This window comes from Notolepis coatsorum (genome assembly GCF_963971535.1).
Source record: "Notolepis coatsorum genome assembly, chromosome: 15".
Classification (NCBI taxonomy): Eukaryota; Metazoa; Chordata; class Actinopteri; order Aulopiformes; family Paralepididae; genus Notolepis; species Notolepis coatsorum.
The window spans coordinates 24543099-24569015 of record NC_140179.1 but is presented as its reverse complement, the minus strand read 5'-3'; the positions used below and the strand labels follow the sequence as shown (position 1 = coordinate 24569015).

Here is a 25917-nt window from a genome sequence, read left to right as displayed (position 1 = left end):
ATGTTCTTTGTTAGAACTCAACTCGTTAGACAGGCTGACAGACGTGTACACTTACGGTGATGTCGGATATGATATCTATTAACCATTGCTGCCTGGGCAGCGCAAACACTAATAAAGACCGCGCTGGAATATGACTGCCTTTTCCCGTGTTGTTTGATTAATACCCAGGGATTAAAGTTCTCCTCAATTTTATTCCAAATCGCGATGGATTTTCCGTCAATTTTCTACCTGCTGCATATGATTTCTAGAGGCATACTACAATCTATTTTGATGTCAGTATTGGGTAGCCTATATAAACAATAATACGAGAGCATATACAAGAACAATGAATCTCACTGCATGTATGATGTAGCCTGCCTTTCAATACATGAACTTGAATCCCATCATGTTTGTGTGCGGGACTCACAAGGCTGTTGTCACAATGGGTGGTACCGGTACAGTAATAACAGTCCACACAATATCACGATGGACCATGCCATAGCCTATGTTCTATTAGGACATGATCTGTGACGACAAATGTTCTAGAATGTTTGATTAAGATATCATACTCTGACACCATGCCTATGATCAACAAAAACGCGAACTTGAATCCCATCATATACATAGTCTGTCCACTATCTGGTGTCATTGCAATGCGTTTTTTATTCTTTCTTATACAGTAAAAAGGGGGAAGAACACTATCGTGGGTGTTCCTATGACTTGTATTCTGCTTACAGCTTCGAAATTCCACTTGTTTCGTTTAGCGTAAAGCCTTTTAAATATAATCAAAACGTTCCCGTGTTTCTGCGGTCTGTGCGCAAAATAATAACGAGTTGAGCTACGCGGAGCAGTACACCCCGTATATTCCGATAACGCCGATAACGCTATATAAACCTAGCCCCTTTCGTGACTTTCGGTTTGCAAGCCTGTGGCTTTTGTGACCGGAGTCACTTGCCCACCCGCCCCGATCACCCAGTAGAGCGATCACCAAGCGTCGTCAAGGGGCTCGCGGTGTGTCAAGAATACATCAGATCTGAATTTCAAAGATACCCAGCGTACAATATGGGTCTAACACAGCTTCACGATGGGGTCTGGAAGCTCGGAGTTGCTAATAAACAGTTTAAAACATTGTTACTCGACGAGTGGTATTTACAGACCGAACGTCCATCTCCGCCGTTGGTGTCACAGCGCATGCGCACCATTCCGCGTTCACGTTACTGGGAAGAAGCGGAAGAACCAGTTTCCGACTGGGAAAAACCATTCACGTCAGCCTCCTAGTGGTAATTCCTACTAGGACATATGGGATTCTTTTATAGACCCCATATCTCCCACTTCGCGTCACGAATTGCGGAAGTATGGATGTGGGCGTTTCATCCATAGATATATATATAGAGTCAAAGCGTGAAGGCTTCCTAGTTGTAGCAACGAGATGTCCTCTGGTTCTTCCGCTTCTTCCCAGTAACGTGAACGCGGCATGGTGCGCATGCGCTGTGACACCAACGGCGGAGATGGACGTTCGGTCTGTAAATACCACTCGTCGAGTAACAATGTTTTAAACTGTTTATTAGCAACTCCGAGCTTCCAGACCCCATCGTGAAGCTGTGTTAGACCCATATTGTACGCTGGGTATCTTTGAAATTCAGATCTGATGTATTCTTGACACACCGCGAGCCCCTTGACGACGCTTGGTGATCGCTCTATTGGGTGATCGGGGCGGGTGGGCAAGTGACTCCGGTCACAAAAGCCACAGGCTTGCAAACCGAAAGTCACGAAAGGGGCTAATATAAACCATGCTGCATTCATTCTGAGAGAAAGATCTATTATTCCAAATGCTATTTATAGGGTTTTCTTTTGACCATAATTACACTACTGTTGCTATTTTACAATGAACTATAATGAATTACGGTTCATACAGAACATGCCAGTGTTGAAACTATTATGCACAGAAGCTCATTTCCTTGTTGTAATAATATATTCTACCACTGGGCGTCAGCTAAGTGTGCTCTGAGCTGTGCGTAAATATAAGCACAGAGTCAAGTTCAAGTTGAAATTGATGAATCCCACTCTTTGCTTAGAAATGATCGTACGCACAGGTTAAGCACAAATCTGTGCGTAAGACACGTTGATGAATGAGGGCCCAGGAGCGTGGAGTGTGCCCTATACATACGTGTAAATGGTCTGTTTCAGCCAATCAGAATCGAGAAATTTGCATGCCGTTGTATAAACACTGAGAAACCACGGCCGAGAGTGAGCTCTCCGGGAACAACCCCACTTTGCCCGACAGTTTTCTCTGCAACCGTCTTCCAGTCTCACTTCCTGTGCTAATGGTCTAATCTACACTGCTGGTTGACACGTATGATATATATGTGTGTGTATGTATGTATGTATGTACAGGTGCAGCTCAATCAATTATTAATATTGTGGAAAAGTATATTTAGCTGTATTGATGCAGTCATTTGTGCAAAAGGAGCCCCAACCAAGTACTGAGTGAACATACATGAACATACTTTTCAGAAGGCGGACATTTCTATACAAAAGAAAAATACATCTATTTTTTTTCTTTTATTGGTGATACATAATTTTGGGCTTTCAAGACATAAATTTAAACAAATAAAGGCTTGAAATATTTCACTTTGTGTGTAATGAATCTATAATCTACGAGAGTTTCCCTTTTGAATTGAATTACTGAAATAAAATTACTTTTCCACGATATTCTAATTGATCGAGCTGCACCTGTATATATGACTACAAAAAGTTGCCATTTATGTTGACGTGTTCCGTCGTCGCACGTGTATGACGCCACCGCGGAGGGATCGGACCTTGTCATCAGAGCAGCAGCGGCAGCAGAGCGGCAGCAGAGCGGAGCTGCATCAGTGCAGAGCTGCAGGGCGACGGGGAGCAACAACCGTGGAGGAGGACGAGGCGCTGCGCTGCTGTGTGAACACAACAACCGTTTGTTTGGAGAGAGAAAACAAATGTTAACTTTCGGATAGTACAGAGTCAGCTAGACTTATCTAGCGTCCGAGGAGGCTATCGACCAGTTCCCTTGTTGTTGGTGGTGTTCTTCTACGGAGCGCAAAAATGTCGTCTCCAAGTCCGGGTAAAAGGCGAATGGACACCGACGTGGTTAAACTGTATCCTTTTTCAAACATAAACAACTGTCTAGATATCGAACAGCAAGGTTCTGTTTATTAACCGAGTCCTATGTGATACTGCTAGCTTGCCAGTTAGCTATGTAAGGTAACGAAGCGTAGTTACTAAGGAGCTTTCATTTTCTATGTCTGGCTTATTTTTGTGTGTAAACAAAATATGTGTTGCCATCTAAACCTAGCTAGCTATTTGTGTCCTGCTCTGCTCTCGGGCCATTCTTCAGCTTATTGAACACAGTTGTATCAGACCCGTGTATTATTATTATTATCTGCATTTCACCACAACTATTTAGATGAAATAATAGCTAAGCTAACGCAGTTGTCTAGCTTGCTGTCCCAATTTTTTTTTAACTGCAACAACAACAACCCAGCTAGTAACCATATCTCTGGGGTGTCTTTCTTCTCGTTGCACCATATCTGTCATCCATCTGGTCTAGTTGGATGACATTTTTAGTTTCTTTGTCCAGCCTGTTGTGATCATTGTGTGTCCCAATGTTGGCCCCCTTTCCTTTTTTTGTTTTTTACACGTTGACAAGAGCTTGTTTACATAACGTCAGGCTAACTGGAAAATGCTGCTGCTGCCTTTGTTCCGACCCACAGTTGCAGTGAATCTGACAGTAGTTGGCTGGATATTGCCTCTTTGTCTCTTAACATTTCGTTTGGATCTGAAATTGTGTTGTTTGTTCGCCAGACACTTGAATTGTACTTTCTTTCCACCACCCAAGCAACCGAGCTAGCTGTGTCTGTCTCGCCTGCTGTTTAATTTCAACATCAAAATGGCCACCTGATGTGTCTCTCAGTGTATTTTATTAATGTCTGCAGGGAAACATGATTGGATGGTTGCTGTGTTTTTATTATAGGCCATTCTATCTGTCGTTTCACACAAGTAATGATATTTGAGAGTAATTATTATAAACTGGCGTTGGTCGCTACTAGTGCAGCACAGTGTCGTGAATATGTATTGTCATTTTCACTGGAATGTGCTTTACATGTATAGAGTACCCTATACACCTAGTGGGTTCCTTTTTTTCCCTCCTCCCCAAAACAAGTGATTGTCATAACTATTGATGTCCATTCAAAATAGCCTGGTTGTTCTGGTTAATCCAGAACTGGCAGAATAAGTTGTGATAAAGTCATGGGGGGGTGGGGGATACATTTTCAATTCCTGTACTGTTCCAGATTCAGAACATTTAGAACAAGTTGTTTTGTTTTTGTCCTCGCTCAGTGCAAGCCAGCTTAATGATTGGGTAGCCTGTTACTAGCCGGAAACCACCAGAGGGTGGGACTTAGAACAGCTGATGGAATGGCAGCGGCCCTTAGTCAAATAAGGGGTTGGGACTGGCCAAAACAAACCAAAAAAACAAGAAGCCTTTATTTCAGGCTACTCAAACAATTGGCCCCTAAAAAAAAGGAGGGGGGGCGGGGGTGACGTACTTGTGCTGATGCTGAGAAGTTTTGATGGCTTCTTTTGAGTAACTCTTGTTATTTTTGCCTAAAGTTTTAAAAAGTCAGCTTATGCTTTGTGACTTCACCAGTCATTCTGTTCATTTCCTGTGGAGGTTTTCGCAAAAAAAATTGTATACGGTTTCCAGAACGGCCTTCGGCCACAACATGTGAAAAACCGTACAGTAGGTTATAGGCTCATATTCAGCCACAACATGTGAAAAACCGTACAGTAGGTTATAGGCTCATTCTGCCACAACATGTGAAAAACCGTACAGTAGGTTATAGGCTCATTCGGCCACAACATGTGAAAAAACGTACAGTAGGTTATAGACTCATTCGGCCACAGCATGTGAAAAACCGTACAGTAGGTTATAGGCTCATTCGGCCACATGTGAAAAACCGTACAGTAGGTTATAGGCTTCTGCTAATTCTTCCTCAGCTACTTGTTATTTTGACCTCCAGCCCAAAGCGTTTGCTTGTTAACAACGGTGCTTGTTTGAGCAAGTTTATGCCCCCCCTCTTCTTCCATATAGGCTGTGGCAGCCATGACAGTGTGGTGAGCCTACTAGTAGCAGCACACAGGCGGCATGGTGAGGGAGTGCAACACACACACACCGCTGCAGCTCAGCTGTGAGCCCCACAACTGTCCCCTCAAGCTCTCGTTGTCTTGACAGGCGAGAGCAGCGTCTCTGAGCTCCACCTGCTCCGTGACATACAAAGAGACCAGTGTGTTTAACACATTGGTCGCCAAAATTGCTTTACAGCGTTATTGCCCGCCATGCGGTGAACGCCAACATCGCTGTACAGCGTTTTTTAGATCAATATTTCATTTTTTCGCCATTGCATTCATAATTCATCCACCCAACCTCCCGTGCACTAGCGGGACCCTGAATGAGACTGCAACGCCTCAATACCGCCGCCTGGTGGATGGTCGGGCGAGTTACACTCAAAACCGGATAGTGTCATCGTTGCGTCGAGGAAATTCCTCTGGCAGTCACATCTCGTTACGGGACTACAGACGAACACTGGCGTGCATATGGATCGCTGCCATAACGCAATAATCTATATGATTTTGCCGTTTATTGCACCATACAAACCGGAAATGGATCTAGGAGATCGGCGTCGAATAATTGGGATCTTTCTCCTCCAGTCTCATCGGCGAACAGTAAGAGGCAACTAACGTTACTTTCAGCTTGATTGTTTATTAATTTCACTGCAAACGATCTGATCAATATATAACCCATACCAGGGAGCGAAATTAACTTTTTGACTCACCGGCCAGTGGCGGGTAGATGGGAAGAGTCTACCCGCCAAGCATATTTCTTACCTGCCAAAATTTTTTTGATTAAAAAAAAAGATATATATATTTTATATACATTTTTTTTTAAAATAAAATATATATTATATAATCATACTTATAGTTGTATTATCTGCGAGACATCGCCACCACGCAATAAGTCAAAATGCTTGCTATCTGCAAACAGCTCCACTGTCTGTGTGTATACTTGAGTAGCCTCCAGCTCCAGCAAGGATTCTCCGGCCCTGCAGCTAGACCCTATATTCAGCTAGACCCTACATTCAGCATGCAAGGATTCTCCGGCGATGCAGCTGGACCCTATTTATAACGTTAAGGTTCTTTTGTCAAATCACATTCAACATGCCCTCAGCTAGAATACGCATTCAATCAATGTTATAAGACATTGATATCAGGGGGCGGCTAGGTGGTGTAGTGGGCAAGGCACTCGCCACCAGTGTGGAGACGCTAGGATTCGCGTGTTCGAATCCAGCTCTCCACATTGTTTTTCAGTTTGGCTGGTCGTCCGCAGTAATACACATTGGCCGTATTACGGGGAGGGAAAACTGAAGGGTGGGGATCGAACGTTGTGAACAAGCGACTCCTACAAGTCGGTTGGTGCGCCTGCGCAGTAGAATCAGGAAGTGTCGGGGGCAGCGTGAGCCTCCCACGCGTTACTCCTCGACACTGAGAGATCGAGCTGCGCAGGTGAAAAGATGCGACTGCTGTTACCTCAAGTACCGGAGGGGACTTGTCTTGTGCTATGTATGACTTAGTCCACATTGCAGCCGGCTTGTGGGAGGCAAGAAACAGCGTTCGTGACAGGGGAGGGTTGAATTGGATGATACGAAATTGGGATGGGAGAAAATATGGAAAAATGGGAGAAAAAGTGGATAAAAAAAAAGACATTGATATCAGGAGCTATCTGTAGCTACTGCTAGCCCGGTAGATAACGTTAAGACAATTTAGTTTACTGGGACAGATAGATCTAACGTGAGCTAGCTAACGAGGGAACGGAGGTATTATGCACTCGAGTCGACTATTGCTGGAGCATTTGTTGATATCAGCAGCTATCAGTAGCTAGCCAGCTAGATACCGTTAGACAATGCCTCGTCATGTATTAAACTAAAAGTGAATAGTTGACTGGGTCATTGTTTAAACAGTAACGGTAGCTCATGGAGGTCCAATATAGACTAGAGCAGACTGCCCGCATATCGCAATGGTGGCGTTTCAGGAAGTAAACAAGCCAAATGAGAGCCTCCGATTGGTCATTTGCTTTCTTTCTCATGAAACCAGTCACGTCACTCTACTGTGATTGGATCGTTGACTTGAGTGCAATGTGGGACTTGTAGTTTTTTAACGATCTCGCGGCGGAGAAAAAAAAGACGAGAGAGGCTATAATCTGTACTCGCACAATCATAAAAACTTAGCGCCCCTGGCGTGCGGCGGGCTTTAGTTTCGGTCCCTGACCCATACCGTTACTGACGATCAAGGAATTATAAACGACCCCCCCCTTTCCTCCACGCATGATGAAGCATAATGTATACCGATCATATACATTTGAATTTTTTAATATAGCGTGTATAGGAGAGAAACGCCAATCGATAATCTATATATATATGCTTCAGCTATAACTACTGTTTTTGGAATTACAGCAGAAAAGATAAAAAACATACTTGTATTCTAGAAGGTATTACCACAACAATGTATGAATGAAAAAATATAACGTTCCCACATCCTGAACGATAGATAATCGATGTTGAATGGGCCATAGTAATGTCAATATAGTAGCAATACAATTTAAAAAGTTATAGCCCTGCAAAGAAGGTAAACATCTCCATAGGCTTTTAACGGTGGCAGAGAGTGGTATAAGATGGGCACTAGGGGTGGGCGATATGACGATATTAAATAAATATCGGGTACAGTTCATAAATGATACACTTTTTAAACGTATCGCAATACAATACCAAGAACATGCAAATGCAGGGACTAGCTGTTCCATGCTAATAACACCACCAAGCAAACCCATCAGAGCTCCCTGTCAACAGCGCTCTGTCGGGACGATGTGGCATTTAAGAAAGTATCTGCTGTTAAAATGACAAATGGCATTGACACTTTAATTCACGGTCGGTTAAAAACACGTTTGTTTTATAATGCTCATTGCTCACTCAGCAGACCGCAGTGTTGTTGATGAATTACGTCATATGGTATCGGAGCGCAGAATTAGAGGGTACTCGCCGATACCAGCATTTTATGCAGTATCTGCGCCATTTCCGATACTGGTATCGGTATCGGAACAACTCTAATCGTAACATAGCCAAAAAATATCGTGATATCATTTAGAGGCCATATCGCCCAGCCCTAATGGGCACAATGCCCGGCGCACAATGTGTTAATGTTACCGCGGGTGAGGGGGGAGGGGGGGGCGGGGGCGTTTAACCCTTTCACTACCACACTACAGAAGGTTAGTGAAAGGGTTAACCATTTGTTGTGTGGCAGTGAAAGGGTTAACCTTCTGTAGTGTGGTAGTGAAAGGGTTACCCGTTGTTGTGTGGCAGTGAAAGGGTTAACCTTCTGTGGTGTGGTTGTGAAAGGGTTAACCCGTTGTGTGGCAGTGAAAGGGTTAACCTGTAGGGTGGTTGTGAAAGGGTTAACCCTTTGTCGTGTGGCAGTGAAAGGGTTAACCTTCTGTAGTGTGGTTGTGAAAGGGTTAACCCTTTGTCGTGTGGCAGTGAAGGGGTTAACCCTTTGTCGTGTGACAGTGAAAGGGTTAACCTTCTGTAGTGTGGTTGTGAAAGGGTTAACCATTTGTTGCGTGGCAGTGAAAGAGTTAACCTTCTGTATTGCCGCAAGGGTTAACCATTTGGTAGTGAAAGGGCTATGCCCCAGAAGGGGTAGCAGGCGTAAGTAAGTAAGTAAGTGAAAGGGCTAAGAAAGAGTTGTGTAGGTGCACATGTGTGTGTGTGTTCAGCCTGCTGGTCTGAGATCTGACTGGGCTACATTATGTCGAGTGTTCTGTTGGCTCCTTGTTGGCTTTAGCTAAGGTGGGGTCCACGCAGGGAACAGGCCCAGCAGTTCCTTCCTTCCGTGTGTGTCTGTGTGTCTCTCTGGACAAGCACTAACAACAACCTGCTCTGTGTGCTCCCTGCCTCCCCCTCCCAGTGTAACCAAAACCAGAAACTCACACCAGCGTTTAGATGGGTCCGGCTCGCCTCCAGCGGGCTGACACACAGTGGGACCCGACACATAGAGGGCCCCGGGCCCCCGACGCACATAGGGAGAGCCGAGAATCTGTAGCAGCGGCGCCCTGGTGGGAATTCAGGAAAATGTAACGTCACGGTGACTAAATGCGTCCACATTTTTATAGGATTCTATCACATTTTCATAACAATAGCGAATATTACTTACCCTGCACCGTTTTCATTGAGGTTTCTTACAAATTAACAACGCTTTATGTTGTCCTTTATATGCCGATTATCATTAAAATCTTAAATTGTACCATATGTCCCCCTTTAGACAACATATGTAACGCTACCAGCGCACTTTTGTTAAGATAATTAGTTTACCATTTGCGGTCGCTATACTGAGGTCTCATTAATAGTTTACCGCTGTTCAGATCACGTTGAAGAATAGACTCATCCCAGTGACCTGTGCTAAGGGTCTTGGGAAATGTATTGTTGTAGTTTTCAACATTTTCACCTTTTTAATTTTAAACCAATGCTGCCATCTACTGACAACAGAAAGTGTTGTCTATCGTCACCTTGAGAGGCACTTCCGTATACACCGTCGCCCAAAACACATTCTAGAGATTCCCACTTTTTACTGGGAATGGCGCGTGGGCGTATTTGGTCCCAGACAATAAGAGTGGCTGCGATTGGTCTACGTTCCGTTAAATGTCAGAATGACCTCACAGCGTCTCTGGGTTTTTAAAAGCCCGGTCCTACGCGCCGGTACGAGGGGTGGTGACCTCGCCTACGACGGCGTTTTGCGACCCCTGTGTTAAACGGTGTAATGGCCGTCCGGTGTCTTGGTGACAAACGAGCGGACGGACGAGGGACTGAAAGGGTTTCTCTGAGGCGGCTGTTCCTCTGCACTGCACCTGCAAATTCTTTCTTTCCCTCTTTGGGGCTGGTCGCCCGCCCGCCTGCCTTCGCGCTGAGGCATAAGTTGTCAAGTTCTTTGGATAAAAGCTGTTCTATAAACTAGGGCTGACCTTCGAATTTTCTTTGGCATTCGAAGCTTCGGGGCCGAGATTCAATCTTAATTCGAAGCTTCGAGATAAAAAAAAAATATTAAATTTTTTTCTTTATTTTATATATATATATATATATATATATATATATATATATATATATATATAAAAATATGTTGTGGGACTTGTACAGCACTTTGTCAGTGCTGTAAAGTTTAAACCTTTTGAAATCTTAGACAAACGAAACACTTTGCTTTCATGAAATACTGTAAGCCGTCATTTGAGGCTTTATAAAAGCAGCACAATGAACACAAATCTGTCAGTGCCGAGTCCGACCTCATCTTAAATAACAAACAGCATTGCTTGTTGTAGTTAACAAAGAGAGGCAGAGTTGATTTTGCACACACACACACATTTTTATTTGAAATATATTCGAATTTTCCCATTTGAATCCCATGCCCATCGAACGAAGCTTCGAAGTATTTAAGACAGCCCTACTATAAACGCAGTCCATCTGACCATTTCCACGGGACTCTGGGGCTCAGTCAGAATACTTCGGCTGCACGGGCCTCACATTCAGGTCGTCCTGTGTAGGTGTTCCTGCTATTCTCCCCATTCATTCTTAATACACCCTATTCAAACACCATTGAACGGTAAGCTCCCGGAATATGAGGACGGGTTTGTTACAAAAGACTAGACCTATTGTGGAGGCGAACGGAACCCCTTTCTGTTGTCTGACACACGATATGGATCGCAAGGCAGAGGCTTTGCAGTTTGAAGGTTTAGAGCGTGTGTGTGTGTGTGTGTGTGTGTGAACCTGAGGAAAGCGAGAGGTTTAGTGTCATTAACGTCGGAGGGAATGGAGAAAAGGCTTGAGAGAGTTCACATGCTGAACCTGTTCAGATGAGGACCAGTGCTGCTCGGAGAAGGACCATATAGTTCTTTTTTTGGACCTACTTTTTCTCCTCCTTTTTCTGTGATTTTTCTCTCATTCCAATTTATCCTCTCGTGCCAATTCTCCCTCCTCTCTCTTGATCGTTGCTCGCATGTGCCCCCCACTGGCCGGTCGTAGGGAGGATGGAAGCCCATCGCATGTCCCCTCCGATACATGTGGAGGCAGCCAGTCACATCTTTTCACCTGCCAGAGCGGACTCTCATTGGCGAGGAGTAACGCGTGGGAGGCTCATACTGCCCCTGCCATTTTCCTGTCTCTGCTGTGCAGGCGCCCTGACCGACCTGTAGGAGTTGCTGTTTACTAAGACCAGACTACCACCCATCGACTCCCCTCCCGCTGGCTCTGCCAATTGAGTCAGTATGACGGCCGGCCCAAGCCGGAGGCAACGCTGACAGCCGGATTCGAGACCGGTGTCTCTTGCGTTGGTGACGAGCACAATGTCCGCTGCGCCGTATAGTTCTGAACCTGTTCAGATGAGGACCAGTGCTGCTCGGAGAAGGACCATATAGTGCTGAACCTGTTCAGATGAGGACCAGTGCTGCTCGGAGAAGGACCATGATATAGTCATCAGAAAGGAAGGTACTGGAGACACGGATCATCATCTTTACAAACGTATTTAATAAGGTGCAGAAAAATCACTTAACCTTTCAACACAAACATGTCTTCTGAGTCACACTATTGCATATCTTTCTAAAGAGGAATAGAGTAAACTTAGAACGTTTCTCTCAAGTCTGTGAACCTCAGCCTTTCCACGCTGCACCATTGAACCGTAGCCTACTTTAGTCGTGGCTTAGCTTATTTTTCTCATCACGCATCCTTATCATTTCTCATCCCGTCCCTCCACCGGCGTCCGCCCATGAGCGTTTGTCCAGTGGTGAAGGCTCGTCGCGTCATCATAGCTCACACAGGGAGACATTTCTTCATTGTAAACACAACTGGTTCTCCATCCCTGTTGGAAAAGGCCTTAACACTTTGGATGCCACGCCTCCCCGTCTCAAAACCTTGTTGCGTGCCACCACCCACTTCAATGATAGCGCTCTCATATTTGCGAACGCATAAACTACATCTTAAATTATGGCTATGTGTCTAATCTGGCCGTTGCTTATCAATGACTTGTTTGCAGTCAACATTGTCGAAACTGATTGTTTTTTAATCTGTTCATTTCTGTTTTATACCATTTTGAAAAACGCTCGTTTCTTGAAACTTCCAGAAGATTTAAGAAGATTCTGTGATAAACGCCCTTTACTGTATACACAAAACACGTTGTCATTTTTCGGCCTATTTATGAATCGTTTTCTAATAAACGCTAGATTATCGATAGTATATGTGTACTTATGCACGCTATATAAGCGGGCTGAAAAATAGAATCTCTTATTTCCTGATCGCGCGCTCACACGCACACACACATAGGGCCCACGTTGATATCTCTGTGAAAACTCAGATTATCCTAAGACTGGTAAAATAGATTCCTTACCTCAGATCAGATGTTCTCCAAAAAGATTATTCCAATTCCTGATCGCCATTCCAAATATCGATCGCGGTTATTTATTTATTTTTGGTCCACTTTTTCTCCCCATTAAAATTATTTTCTCCCATCCCAATTTCGTGTATCCAATTCTTCCCTCCCCTGTCTTGAACGTTGCTAGACTATGCATCCCACAGGTCGGTTGTAGTGAGGACAGAAGCCTTGCATCACGTGTGCCCCCCCCCCCCCCCCCGGTACACGAGGAGGCAGCCTGTCGCATTTTTTCGCCGTAGCAGGTCGAACTCTCAGTGGCGAGGAGTAACGCGTGGGAGGCTTACGCTGCCCCCGTCACTTCCTGCTTCAGTCGCACCGGCGTCACCAAACCAACCTGTAGGAGTCGCTGTCCACAACGTCAAATCCCCACCCACCGGCTTTCCCACCCTCTAACACTTGCCAATTGTTAGTATGAACGACCGGCCAGCCGGTAGCAACGCCGAGAGCTGGGCTCGAACCCAGCGTCTCCTGCGTTAGAGGCGAGCGCCTTGCCCACTGCGCCATCAGCCGCCCTATCGATCGCGTTTATTGATCCAACGCTGGGTGGTCGAAACACCGATTCCACGCTGTTCTGATGGTCCAGAATGAATCCGATCGTCTCTGGTGACTTGTCTGAGAAGTAAAATGAGGAAGCAGGATTCCCCCCCCCCCCCCCCCCCCCCCCATGCTTTTCATTCAGTCTAATCCAATGGGGTGCAGTACCACAGGGAGAGACGATAGGGGGTGGTATTTTCCCAATGGAGCTCAAAGAGTTCCAGTGGTAACGGGAGGCTAGATTGATGAAATGTGAATGGAAATCGGTAATAAAAAAAAATCTCGTTCCGTGGCACTCAAAAGTGTTAAAAGTGATTGGATGGCAGTTCTGTGAAGCGTGGCCACCGCCAGAGGAAGTGTGTACGGGAGATGGTGGGTTGGGGGTCGTTTGTCACGGAGCGTCTCCGGTATCCATCATGATACCTGGCGTCAGCGCCAGCCTTGTGGGTTCTCTCGTCGCCCCCACCAGCCTTGTGGGTTCTCTCGTCGCCCCCACCAGCCTTGTGGGTTCTCTCGTGGGTTCTCTCGTCGCCCCCACCAGCCTTGTGGGTTCTCTCGTCGGCCTCCACCAGCGTCTTTGCATTAGAAAGGTGCGTCGACTTCTATGTGGAGCAGCTGTCGTGTAAAATGGTAAATGGTGGTGAAAGAGCTTTTATAATTTTAGTGCCTCACATTCACCCGTTCATTCGCACATTCACACACCGACGGCGGAGGCGACCGTGCAAGGTGTCAAGTTAGGGGGTTAAGTGTCTTGCTCAAGGAGACTTGGACATGCCGCCCCCCCCCCCGGGAGGAGCGGTAATCGAACCCGGGAACCTCCGGATTACCAGACGACCACTCTACCTCCTGAGACACTGTCACCCCCCCCCCCCCCCCTTGTGGGATTTTTGTATGGATACTTGATTCTTTATGATTTTTTTTATATCCTTCAAGCAACTCTGTTTAGGTTGCAGTTGGGCCCTCCATGAGTGGAATACCAATCCAGGGCTTTATCTGCTCCCAGGCCGGGGGGGGGGGTTTCTGTGCCTATTGTGCCGCACCGTCACTGACATCCGGACGGCATCAGCAGCGAAGCCTTTTGTCGTCGCCCCCCCCCCCCCCCCCCCCCCGTTTTACAGCAGCCCCTGTGACCCCCCTCCCCTGTCTCTCACAGTCACAGGCAGCTAATCTGGACCCGATTCTATTGTGGGACTGTTGAACACACTAGATGTCCGTTGACTGTAGGGAAGAAGGAACCAGTGTTTCTTTTTCCCCCGACGGACCGAGAGAAGGGCTCTGTGAATAGCTTGTCCTGGGCGGAGAATAGGAAAGCTCTGGCCAGGTGGTACAGTAGTAAAGCAGATCTGCTCAAACCCAGGGCCCAAAATAATGTAACAGGGGGCCGTAGGTACTATAGGTCAGGGGGAGGGGGGGGCCGTAGGTACTATAGGTCAGGGATGGGCATAGGGCTGGGCGATATAACGATAACGATAATTATCGCGATATATTTTAATAATCGATATATATATATATTTTTTTTTGGACCTGCAACAGGGCAGTTTTAAAACCAGAGACAGTGGACAGACTTGTCTTTCTTGCCTGCAACTTAAAGTAATGGCTTTGCTTGTCCAAATGACAATACTGACCAAATTGAGATTTCTTTTTCTCTTGTCCATTTATTTTGTTTGCTTTCTAATTTAAAATACATTTTGAAACCGTCTGTACACAGTAGGCTATGTGTGCTAGCAGAGCTAGACTCCAGTCACGAGTCATGGTTTGTCCACCAAAAAAGCGCCAAAAGATAGAAAAGAAACTAGCAGAGCCAGAACTGTTCAACTCTCCTGGAGCCACAGCCAGCAGAGAAGCCGGTTTACTTTTGCTTTTAAACCAGCTGCAGCCTGAGAACTGGAGTGTGAGAGGATGTAACACTAAAGATGGCGGCAACGACAAAGAATTGCTCCAATTTTTTTTATTTTTTATTTTTTTAACTTATAACAATTTCGATAATTATCGAGTGATATGATAACATTATCATATCGTTGGGCGGCTAGGTGGTGTAGTGGGCAAGGCACTCGCCACCAGTGTGGAGACGCTAGGATTCGCGTGTTCGAATCCAGCTCTCCACATTGTTTTTCAGTTTGGCTGGTCGTCCGCAGTAATACACATTGGCCGTATTACGGGGAGGGAAAACTGAAGGGTGGGGATCGAACGTTGTGAACAAGCGACTCCTACAAGTCGGTTGGTGCGCCTGCGCAGTAGAATCAGGAAGTGTCGGGGGCAGCGTGAGCCTCCCACGCGTTACTCCTCGACACTGAGAGATCGAGCTGCGCAGGTGAAAAGATGCGACTGCTGTTACCTCAAGTACCGGAGGGGACTTGTGCTATGTATGACTTAGTCCACATTGCAGCCGGCTTGTGGGAGGCAAGAAACAGCGTTCGTGACAGGGGAGGGTTGAATTGGATGATACGAAATTGGGATGGGAGAAAATATAGAAAAAATGGGAGAAAAAGTGGATAAAAAAAAAAAACATCATATCGTTATCGCGATATAATTTTTTGCCATATCGCCCACCCCTAGATGGGCATCTGTTTTAGAATATTTGAATATATATATATATTTTTCTCATTTTCTATTTTTCTCCCATCCCAATTTCGTGTATCCAATTCTCCCCTCCCCTGTCTTGAACATTGCTCGACTATGTCCCCCACTAGTCGGTTGTAGAGAGGATAGAAGCCTTGCATCACATGTTCCCTCCGGCACACGAGGAGGCAGCCTGTCACATCTTTTCGCCTGCCAGCGCGGACTCTCATTGGCGAGGTGTAACGCATGGGAGGCTCACACTACCCTCGCCACTTTCTGTCTCTGCTGTGCAGGCGTCTCCCAACCGACCTGTAGGGGTCGCTGTCCACAACGTCCAATCCCCACCCATCGACTTCCACCCGCTGACTGCCAAATGAGCCAGTACGACGGCCGGCCCAAGCCGAAGGCAATGCTGAGACTGGGATTCGATACCGGAGTCTCTTGCATTGGTGACGAGCGCAATCTCCGCTACGCCACCCAGCCGCCAATATTTGAATATTCATTAAATTATGAGAGAAATCAAATTTTATGCGAATATCGTTTTGTTTTTGTAGTGTATATTGAGAGGGGACCCTATTAACTGTTACACTGCTGAACGGCATTCTGGTACAGCTCGCTAGCTAGCTGGGAGAAGAGGAAAGAAAGATGAAGAAAGAGAGAATGGAGATGTTACATTGTAGCAATGCTTTTCCCGGAAATACGCTAGCCTGGTCCGCTAGTGTTAGCAATGACAGCAGCCAGCTAGCGTGCTTGTTGGGGGCGGTAATACTATTCTAGAATGCCAGTGAACACATTGGCCATTTAGACGGTGCCTTATTTCAAGGTGTTTGTCAATATTGTACCTTGTAATTAACCCTTTAATCGCTGTTGACGCTGTTCAGCGTCATTCCCCGCCATGCTTATTCTGCCGATGACGCTGTACAGCGTCATTGATATCAATATTTCAAAAATCTGTGATCGAAATCATATTTCTCCCCCGGAGACATTATATGTACTGGTGAGCCCGTCAACTCTCTAACGGTTCAAGAGCGCCATCTGGTGGCCGATCGGCAGATCGCACAGGGAAGTGGACGCTGGTGCTCATTTCAATTTGGTCCAATCACTCGCTATAGGTCCCGGGACTCGAGCTCGACACAATGGATATCGATCCGTTGCCAATAACTCGATAAACAACATGATTTGGGCGTATATACTATTATACAACCTGGAAATGGATCGGGTATTTCTATATCCCATAATAGAAAAAATTCTGTTCCACGCTCATCTCCCAACGGCGAGAGGAAGCTACGGTGAGTTTGTCAATGTAATGTCAATTTAGCAATACAATTTAAAAGGTTATAGCCCTGCAAAGAAGGGGAACTTCTCCATGTTAAATAGGGCTGGCGAGGGATGGTAAATTATGAATTTAACCCCGGCGATCAAAGGGTTAATAAGCAACTTATTTTATAGTCGGACATGTCAAATATAATTAAACTGCATGGAGAAAACATCATTTCGAATTAATTTCTGTAACTTCAGAAGGCCAGCAATAATGTTTGCATGTGAGGCCTCACTTATACAAGTCCTGCTGTAACGTTTTAATGTACTCTGTTCATGGGTGATGTTTGTGTGTACTAGTAACAGGCCTACTGTGTGGCCCTAGGTACGCTCTGCTTAGTTAGTGACCCTGAAACCCAGATATATCCAGGTTAATATTTAATCTCTGGTAAGAAACACTGACTCGGGGTGTCTGGTGAACAGCCAAGCCTCTGCCTTGCACTGGTTGTTACCCTACAGCAGGGGTTTCCAACCTTTTTTGAACCAAGATCTACTTTTTAATTTGCCACCTAGCCGAGAGCTACCAGCCCAAATTTGACCTACTCTCGGCTAGTATTAGTAGTAATAGTATTAGTAATACCCATTCAATATGCACATGACAGAAAATATTATATGGCATATAATACTTTCTGTGGGTATATAATATAATATGATATTTTATATATCATTGTAACGGTGTAGTGTAGGAATTACAAGAATGACAAGACTGTAACTTCTCACGTTGGGCATGCAGGCAGCATGACCCATTTATTTCACACTGCATATACACTGACAACACACACTCAATTCAATGGGCATGAGAAAACATATGTTTACATTGCCAAAGTGGAACAATACAATCAAAACAAAAATGATATGTACTAGGGCTGACCCCTATTAATCGATTAGTCGATTAATCGGTCGTAAGGGGCCGTAGTCGACTGGCCAACCTCTTAGTCGAATATAATAAAAAGAAATAAAAATAAAAAAATTATTATTATTATTTTTTTTTTCAAAAGAAAAGAGGCATAGAAGCGTGGCTAACGCTAATGGCACGCATACCAGAGGCTAACTGCCTACGAAAACAGGCACAGAGGCACTGAAAGAGGATTTCACCCATCTAATGAACACGCTATACGAGACAAATATCAAGATGTATCCATCAGTGGACCAATTGCATGCTTTTTCAGAGGACAAGAAGCCTTCAGTTGACTCATTCAGACATTAAGCACCCCCACAGCCCAAATGGAATGATAAAAAAATAAAAATTTAAAATATTATACTTTTTTTATTTTATTTATTTATTTATTTTCAAGTTGACCAATAGTCGACTAACGGCAAATTTTGGCCAATCCTAGTCGACCATCCAAATCCTTAGTCGGGGACAGCCCTAATATGTACAATTAAAAGGGAATAGGAATGACGTGTAAACAGAGCTGTCACATTGCAACTGACAACACACAGTCAATTAACACTTTAACTGCCGAAAACGCCGGAACTCGTCATTCCCCGCCATGCTCAAGTTGCCGAGGACGCCGGAACTCGTCTTTGATATCAATATTTAAAAAATCTGTGATCGGAATCATATTTCCCCTCTGCAGCCTTGACACACAGTTCTGATCTCCTCTCAATCCTCTAGCGGTTCAAGAGCGCCATCTGGTGGCCGATCGGCAGATCGAAAAACCGGATGTCAACCTTTAACCCGGCAGGACTCACTCCATATGTGGTCCGGGCACTCGCTAATGTTAGAGAGACTCAGTCTTCACACAGTGAACATCGATCGGTGGAAATAACTCGAAAAAACAACATGATTTGGACGTATATACTATTATACAACCTGGAAATAGATCCGGTATTTCGACATCCCATAATTGAAAACTGTGTACTCCACGCTGATCGCCCAACGGCCCGAGGAGACTGGGGTGAGTTTTAGCGTTATATTCTAACGTGTTCTTTACTAACTGCTATGATGAACATATGACCCACATTAGATGAATGGTATAACGTTGCCCACGGAATTATAAACGCCCCCTCGCCCTTCCGGTCAACATCAGATGACGTGTAGTAAATTCTAGAAGTACGTCCAATTGAAATTTTTGATCTCGCACAGATTCCTACCAAACTGTATTTCATCATCAATATAATGCATTTGGGGCTATAAATCACGTTCTGGAGAAAGCTGCAGAAAGAGATGAAAACATACTTATACTTTAGACCATATTTTAGTATGAATATGTGAATGAAAATGTTTAACGTTGCTACACCATGAACAATACATATAGGACCTTGAATGGGCCCTAATAATGGCAATCTAGCAATAGAATTTAAAAAGTTATAGCCCTGCAAAGAAGGGGAACTTCTCCATGTTAAATAGAGCTGGCAACGGATGGTATATCATGAATTTAACCTTAGGCAATCAAAGTGTTAAATGTTTACATTGCCAAAGCAAAAGTGGAATACAATCAAAAAACAATTCCACAAAAAGGTCTGTCAACAGTCACTTATCTTTTTTTTTGTAGAATTAAATGTCAGTCATATATGTAGAGCCATATGAAATCCGTTTAATAGGCGGCTAGGTGGTGTAGTGGTCAAAGGCACTCGCCACCAGTGTGGAGACGCTAGGATTCGCGTGTTCGAATCCAGCTCTCCACATTGTTTTTCAGTTTGGCTGGTCGTCCGCAGTAATACACATTGGCTGTATTAGGGGGTGGGAAAACTGAAGGGTGGGGATCGGGCGTTGTGGACAGCGACTCCTACAGGTCGGTTGGTGCGCCTGCACAGTAGAATCAGGAAGTGTCGGGGGCAGCGTGAGCCTCCCACGCGTTACTCCTCGCCACTGAGAGATCGAGCTGCGCAGGTGAAAAGATGCGACTGCTGTTACCTCAAGTACCGGAGGGGACTTGTGCTATGTATGACTTAGTCCACATTGCAGCCGGCTTGTGGGAGGCAAGAAACAGCGTTTGTGACGGGAGGGTTGAATTGGATGATACGAAATTGGGATGAGGGAAAAATATAGAAAAATGGGAGAAAAAGTGGATAAAAAAAAATCCATCAATTTGTGTCGCGTCAATCTGGTCCACACATTCAAACTTTGAAAAGTTTCAGTCAAGCGACCTGCACAACGCCGCCCCCACACACACACGCTACTGCATCAAAGTTACTATTTATGATTAACAAAGGCATTCGTTTTGTGGCATTAACGTTATATAGTTACACGTTCAATAACATCAGCAGCGTATTTACCGGACCATAGCAAGCATTACTCATTCTCAGTTCCTTCCTTTGCTCAGAGCCCGTACTGAGTTGTACCCATTCTGCAATCTGTTAATAAAGTTTTCAATCAGACAAATGTATAGAAAAGCTTTTATTATAACATTCGTTGCAGTAAAATCATTATGCCTCGTTTGGTCATCCTGCGGAGCGCTGGTAGTCTACTCGTGGCCGCGGGGAGCTAAAGTTATTAGCGCCGGTAGGTTTGTTGTTGATCTCGCTGCAGATCAATGGCGGACTTCCCGGAAGTAAAAAAACGAATAAGCGCTTGCCGATTGGTGGTAAGAACAGCAGGGGCGGGTGCAAGCGGTGTGATGTAATTGGCAGAATCGACTGTCAATCAAAATTGTTCTGTTTCATATCTGGCAGTATGTTTTTTTATTTTTATTTTATTGATCTTTTCCCCCCTCCTTTTTCCTCCGATTTTCTCCCATCCCAATGTTAGTCGTTATGCCAATTCCCAATCCCCTTCCTGGTCGCTGCGCACTTATCCCCCACAGTCGGTCTGGGAGAGTGGAGGCTATCGCGTGCTTTCTCCGACACACGTCTAGCCAATCAACCGCTTCTTTTCACCTGGCAGCGCGGACTCTCACTGAGAGGGTGTAACTTGTGGAAGGATCACACTACCCCCCTTAGATCCTATCCGCGCTGAGCAGGTGCCCCGACCGAACTGTAGGAGTCGCTGTTTACAACGACCCGGACCCACCCCGCCAGCTTTCCCACCCTCTAATACTGCCAATTGTATTAGTGTGAACGGCCAGCCAAGGTGGTGACAGCGCCGGGAGCTGGATTCGAACAGGCGAATCCAGCGTCTCTGGCGTTGGTGACGAACGCAATCTCCGCTACGCCACCTGACCGCCTCTGGCAGTATGTTTTGACAAAACGCCTCCCATCTCTACTATGTTAATGTCGGGGCGATTATCCCTTACTTACTGTACTTTAAAAACCACACCTAGGTATTTTTTCCTGTCATTTGTTTGAATGCCCACAAGGTAACCTAGCAAATGATGTGTAAGGTCCTCTAGCCAGGGGGCCCCCACCCTGTTTTCCAGGAGCGAGGTGCCCAGGGGACAGTAGGAGGTGTGAGGCCCTTGCTGTTAATCCCACAGTACTAACAGTGAGGCTTCCTGCACACATGGCCGAGTTCTCTGGGAAACGCAGATGGGACTCCAGTTCCTCTCTTTGTCTCCTGTGATAGGGTGGGGGGGGGTCTACCCGCTCACCCGCCCGCGTTGCTCACATGCACTGCTGCAATTCTGTTGACTAAATCTGAAAATAAACTAACAAAAGATGCTAGTTGATCGTATATTAGAATACTATGGACTGATATTCATCATCCTCACTGTGACTCAGCTTCTCAAAGTCTATTGGCTATTAAGCTAGATGTGGGGTAAGACTAGTGGCCTTATTAAATTCAAGTTTAGATTAAAGTACAGTACAACTAGAATAAGTGCAAATGTAACCGTAAAGTGCAATGGTAATCTTCTACAATGTACAGGTGATTAATAATAATAATAATCTTCATTTATATAGCACCTTTCATACACGCAGTGCAACTCAAAGTGCTTAACGGAGACACGTCTTCTTTAAACAAGTCAAGAAGAAAAAACACAGTCAAGAAAAAACAAACTGGGTATAGAATATATAAATGAGTACTACTGAGTAATGGTGCTACCGAGTTGTAGTATCAATATGTACAGTGGGTAACGCAGCCTAGGGTGTAGGCAATAGGGAGGTGTAGTCTTTTTATTAAATTTTTTTAAATCTTTTTCTCCGCCTGATTTTCTATGCTTTTCCTCCCATCCCAATTTAGTCGTTATGCCAATTCCCCCCCCCCCCCCCCCCCCTACTGGTCGGTACAAGGGAACCCTGAAGTCTACCACATGCTTCCTCTGACACATGCGGAGACAGCCAACGGCTCTCTTTTCACCTGGCAGCGAGAACTCTCATTGGTGAAGTGTAACGCATGGGAGATCACGCTGCCTTCACCACTTCCTGCCTTTCGCTGAGCAGGCACCCTGACCTGACGCTGTCCACAACGCCAGATTACCACCCACGACCTCCCTCCCGCTAACTCAGCCAAACGAGTTAGTATGACGATCGACCCAAGCCGCAGGCAATGCTGACTCCGGGAGTCGAGACCGCAGCCTCTTGCATTGGTGACGAGCGCAATCTCCGCTACGCCACCCGACCGCCGGCATAGGGAGGTGTAGTCTGACGTCACTTTAGTTTCCCGCGCGGTTTACCCGTATAGGGATTTATCATTGGGGAAATGTATCGTCGGCTATTGTAATAATTCTGCCTCGTGAACATTGGCAAGCTTTCCATTTTTGCACAAAATGAGTTCCCTTAGGGCGGTCAGGTGGTGTAGCGGAGATTGCGCTCGTCACCAACGCAGGAGATGCTGGGTTCGAGCTCAGCTCTCGGCGTTGCTACCAGCTTGGCTGGTCGTTCATACTAATACAATTGGCAGTATTAGGGGCTGGGAAGCTGGTGGGTGGGAATCTGGCGTTGTGGACAGCGACGCCTACAGGTCAGGTCTCGGCGCTTGCTCAACGGGGGCAGGACTTGGTGGAGATGGCGTGCCCTCCCACGCCTTACACTTCACCAATGAGAGTCCTCGCTGCCAAGTGAAAAGACGTCGCTGGTAGTCGCCACACGCATCGGAGGAAGCGTGCGGTCGGCTATGGGACGCCCTTCTACCGACTCGTAGGAGAACATGCATACAACAGCCAGGTAGGGGGGGGGGGGGGGGGGGGAATTGGCACAGCGACTAAATTGGACGGGGAGAAAAACAGAAAATCGGAGAAAGAGAAATAATAAAAAAAAAAAAAAATGAGTTCCCTTCTATCACTTAACATTATTGTTTAAGCATTTTTGGTTGAAATAAAATTAGTTATAAAGTTGTTGAATTTGTCCTCAAAAAATATCTGAAGGCCTGTAGTTCAGTGCTGTTGCCGCCTAACGCACGGCGCCAGAGTGAAGTGTAGTTCCTCAGTGACATTGTTATTTTGCTACTTTTACGATTTTAATTGCGAATTGTTTCATGTTGAGCTATAGATTGTGGATGAATACACAGAAAGGTGCACCATGCCAATGTTCATGGACCTCGCGGGAAACGACAATGACGTAACTAAACCACTACACCTCCCTGTGAGTGTAGCTTACATTTAATCAGCCACGGCCATGACTGTCTCTGACGGCCCGCCTCCACGTGGCCCCTCTGCATCAGCTTGATAACATTAGCTCTGTGTACATGGGGGTGTGTGTGGGGGGGGGGGGGGCGTAATTTATCTCTCACTGACTCACTCGCTAATGGAAACAAAGGGTTGTTTAGTAGTGGCTAGCCTACCACTACAGCAGTCTATCCACTACAGCAGTCTATCCACATATTCAAGAGCTGAAAGTCGGTCAGTTTCTCCCTGAGAAGAAACTTGCCTTCTTGCCTCGTTTTGGAGATTCACTTGGCGATTGCCTGGGGTTCAGGCTATTCTTGTCCCCACTGCCCTGTCTCGATGGCAGAAGGCTTTGATGATCGTCGGCGATCATATGCTTTATGCACACACACTAACACACAGCACCGTCGCTGTAAATATAATGTTGATTCAGTGAAAGGGAGCTCAGGGATTCATGTTTGAGTCCGGTGGGTGGGATCTCCTTTTTCACCAGAGTGAAGACCAATAACTAATAATAATAATAATTTAGGACCTGCTCAGAGGTCATCAATCGGCACACATGCGATACATGCATGCGATTCGTCTCTGCGATTAACCCATCCCATCGTCCTTCCCCCCCCAAGGGCAGCCGGGAGCAGACAGGCGTCAACGTGAGGCGCGCCAGGGGACCAATCCAAGTGCTCCTGTCCGTCTTCATCAAGGACGCCACAGCGTTAGCGATCTTGTTGTTGTGCATGTTTTTCCATTGGGTTTATCTTATCGGGGGGGAAACCCTTGCGAGCACGGGGAGAACATGCAACCCCTGTACTGTACCGCTATGCAGGCCTAGGCACTTTACTGCCCCAGCAGCTAGCTAGCAGGTGGCCGCTATGCAGGCCTAGGCACTTTACTGTACTGCCCCAGCAGCTAGCTAGCAGGTGGCTGCTATGCAGACCTAGGCACTTTACTGCTCCAGCAGCTAGCTAGCAGGTGGCCGCTATGCAGGCCTAGGCACTTTACTGTACTGCCCCAGCAGCTAGCTAGCAGGTGGCCGCTATGCAGGCCTAGGCACTTTACTGTACTGCCCCAGCAGCTAGCTAGCAGGTGGCTGCTATGCAGACCTAGGCACTTTACTGCTCCAGCAGCTAGCTAGCAGATGGCCGCTATGCAGGCCTAGGCACTTTACTGTACTGCTCCAGCAGCTAGCTAGCAGATGGCCGCTATGCAGGCCTAGGCACTTTACTGTACTGCTCCAGCAGCTAGCTAGCAGATGGCCGCTATGCAGGGGGGGGACTGTGCATTGCTTGGTTGGGCCGTACACATGCAAGTCTCTTTATATATGAGTCACTCACAAGGCTAAATAAAGGCCTAAGCCATGAGATTATGGCGTTCCTGTTTGTGTATAGCAGAGTGAGAAGCGTTGTGTTTTTTTTTTTTTTTTTTTCAGTTGCTCTCTGAACGCACGCTCGAAATATGTACCTTGGGTTGTTTCGTGCCGTTTTTGAGAGATGAGAATGTTGTGTTTTTGTAGGAGCGCTCGCTCCCTCCCAACGTGTTGAGAGTTAATTATGTTTTCCAGTTGAAAAGCTTCATCCCTGGCAGGGGGCGTTCGCCTGAGGGCTGCATGTTTTTCTGTTTCCTAGTGGTATTGCTCTTCTCCAGATGAGGGAGAGCGACTGCTATGAGACTCCCTCTGCCTGGAGTGTTTGAGCAGGTGGGGGGGGGCTATGAGCCTGAACGCTGCCTGGAGTGTTTGAGCAGGTGGGGGGGGGGGGCTATGAGCCTGAACGCTGCCTGGAGTGTTTGAGCCAGAGTCGACTCCTGCCGGTGCACTGAGGACTTCCAGTTCAGCGTGTGCCTTTTTTAGATTACATTCTGTCATTAAAAGGTATTGAAATTGGCCTAAAATAATACCTTCTGTAATCAGTTTTGCTCCATAGGGATGGGTATCGATTTTCAAATATTATATATATATATTATGTAAATAGTCGTTAAATTGTGAAAAATCAAATAGTTTTGTCTCAGAAATGTTTTATGTATTATTGAGAGGGGGACCCTATTAACTGTTACACCGCTGAACGGCTGGGAGAACAGGAAAGAAAAATGAAGGAACTTACATGGTAGCAACGTTTTGTACGTTTGCTATGTTGTTTAAGTTCACACATTTCAAGCATGCTTTACGTTTGCCTGCTCCGCTAGCGTTAGCTGTTAGCAATGACAGCTGACGGCTAGCTCGCTGAAATCCAATCCACACATTGGACAAAAACAAAAACTGTTAACACTTTCGCGGCCACTGGGATGAGTAATTAATCTCAAGAGGACCGGGATATGTAAACAGACGTGGGGCTGTTTGTAGAGCTAAATCTATACTTTATAGTATTGCTATCTGTCCATTCTCATTGTGAATTGAGACCATAAACCGTCCCTTCAAAATGGCTTAAAGAAAAAAAAAATTCATCAATACGTTCTCATTTTATAGCGCCGTGAATATAAGCATTATACCGGATTTGGTCTAGTATATTTCCTGGAAGCCGAGATAATGGGCTAATAACGTTAAATCCAATGGCAT

The 25917-nt window shown here is 45.8% G+C and overlaps 1 protein-coding gene across 1 annotated transcript in view; it reads left to right on the top strand.

The window, feature by feature from the left end:
• Positions 1-2853: 2853 nt before the first annotated feature.
• Positions 2854-25917, top strand: part of ube2h (ubiquitin-conjugating enzyme E2H) — a 78618-nt gene continuing 55554 nt past the window's right edge. Inside the window, exon 1 of the mRNA XM_084330824.1 lies at positions 2854-3113. Within this exon, the coding sequence (XP_084186950.1) occupies positions 3061-3113 (53 nt within the window). The 5' untranslated portion in view covers positions 2854-3060. The remainder of the gene's footprint in view (positions 3114-25917) is intronic.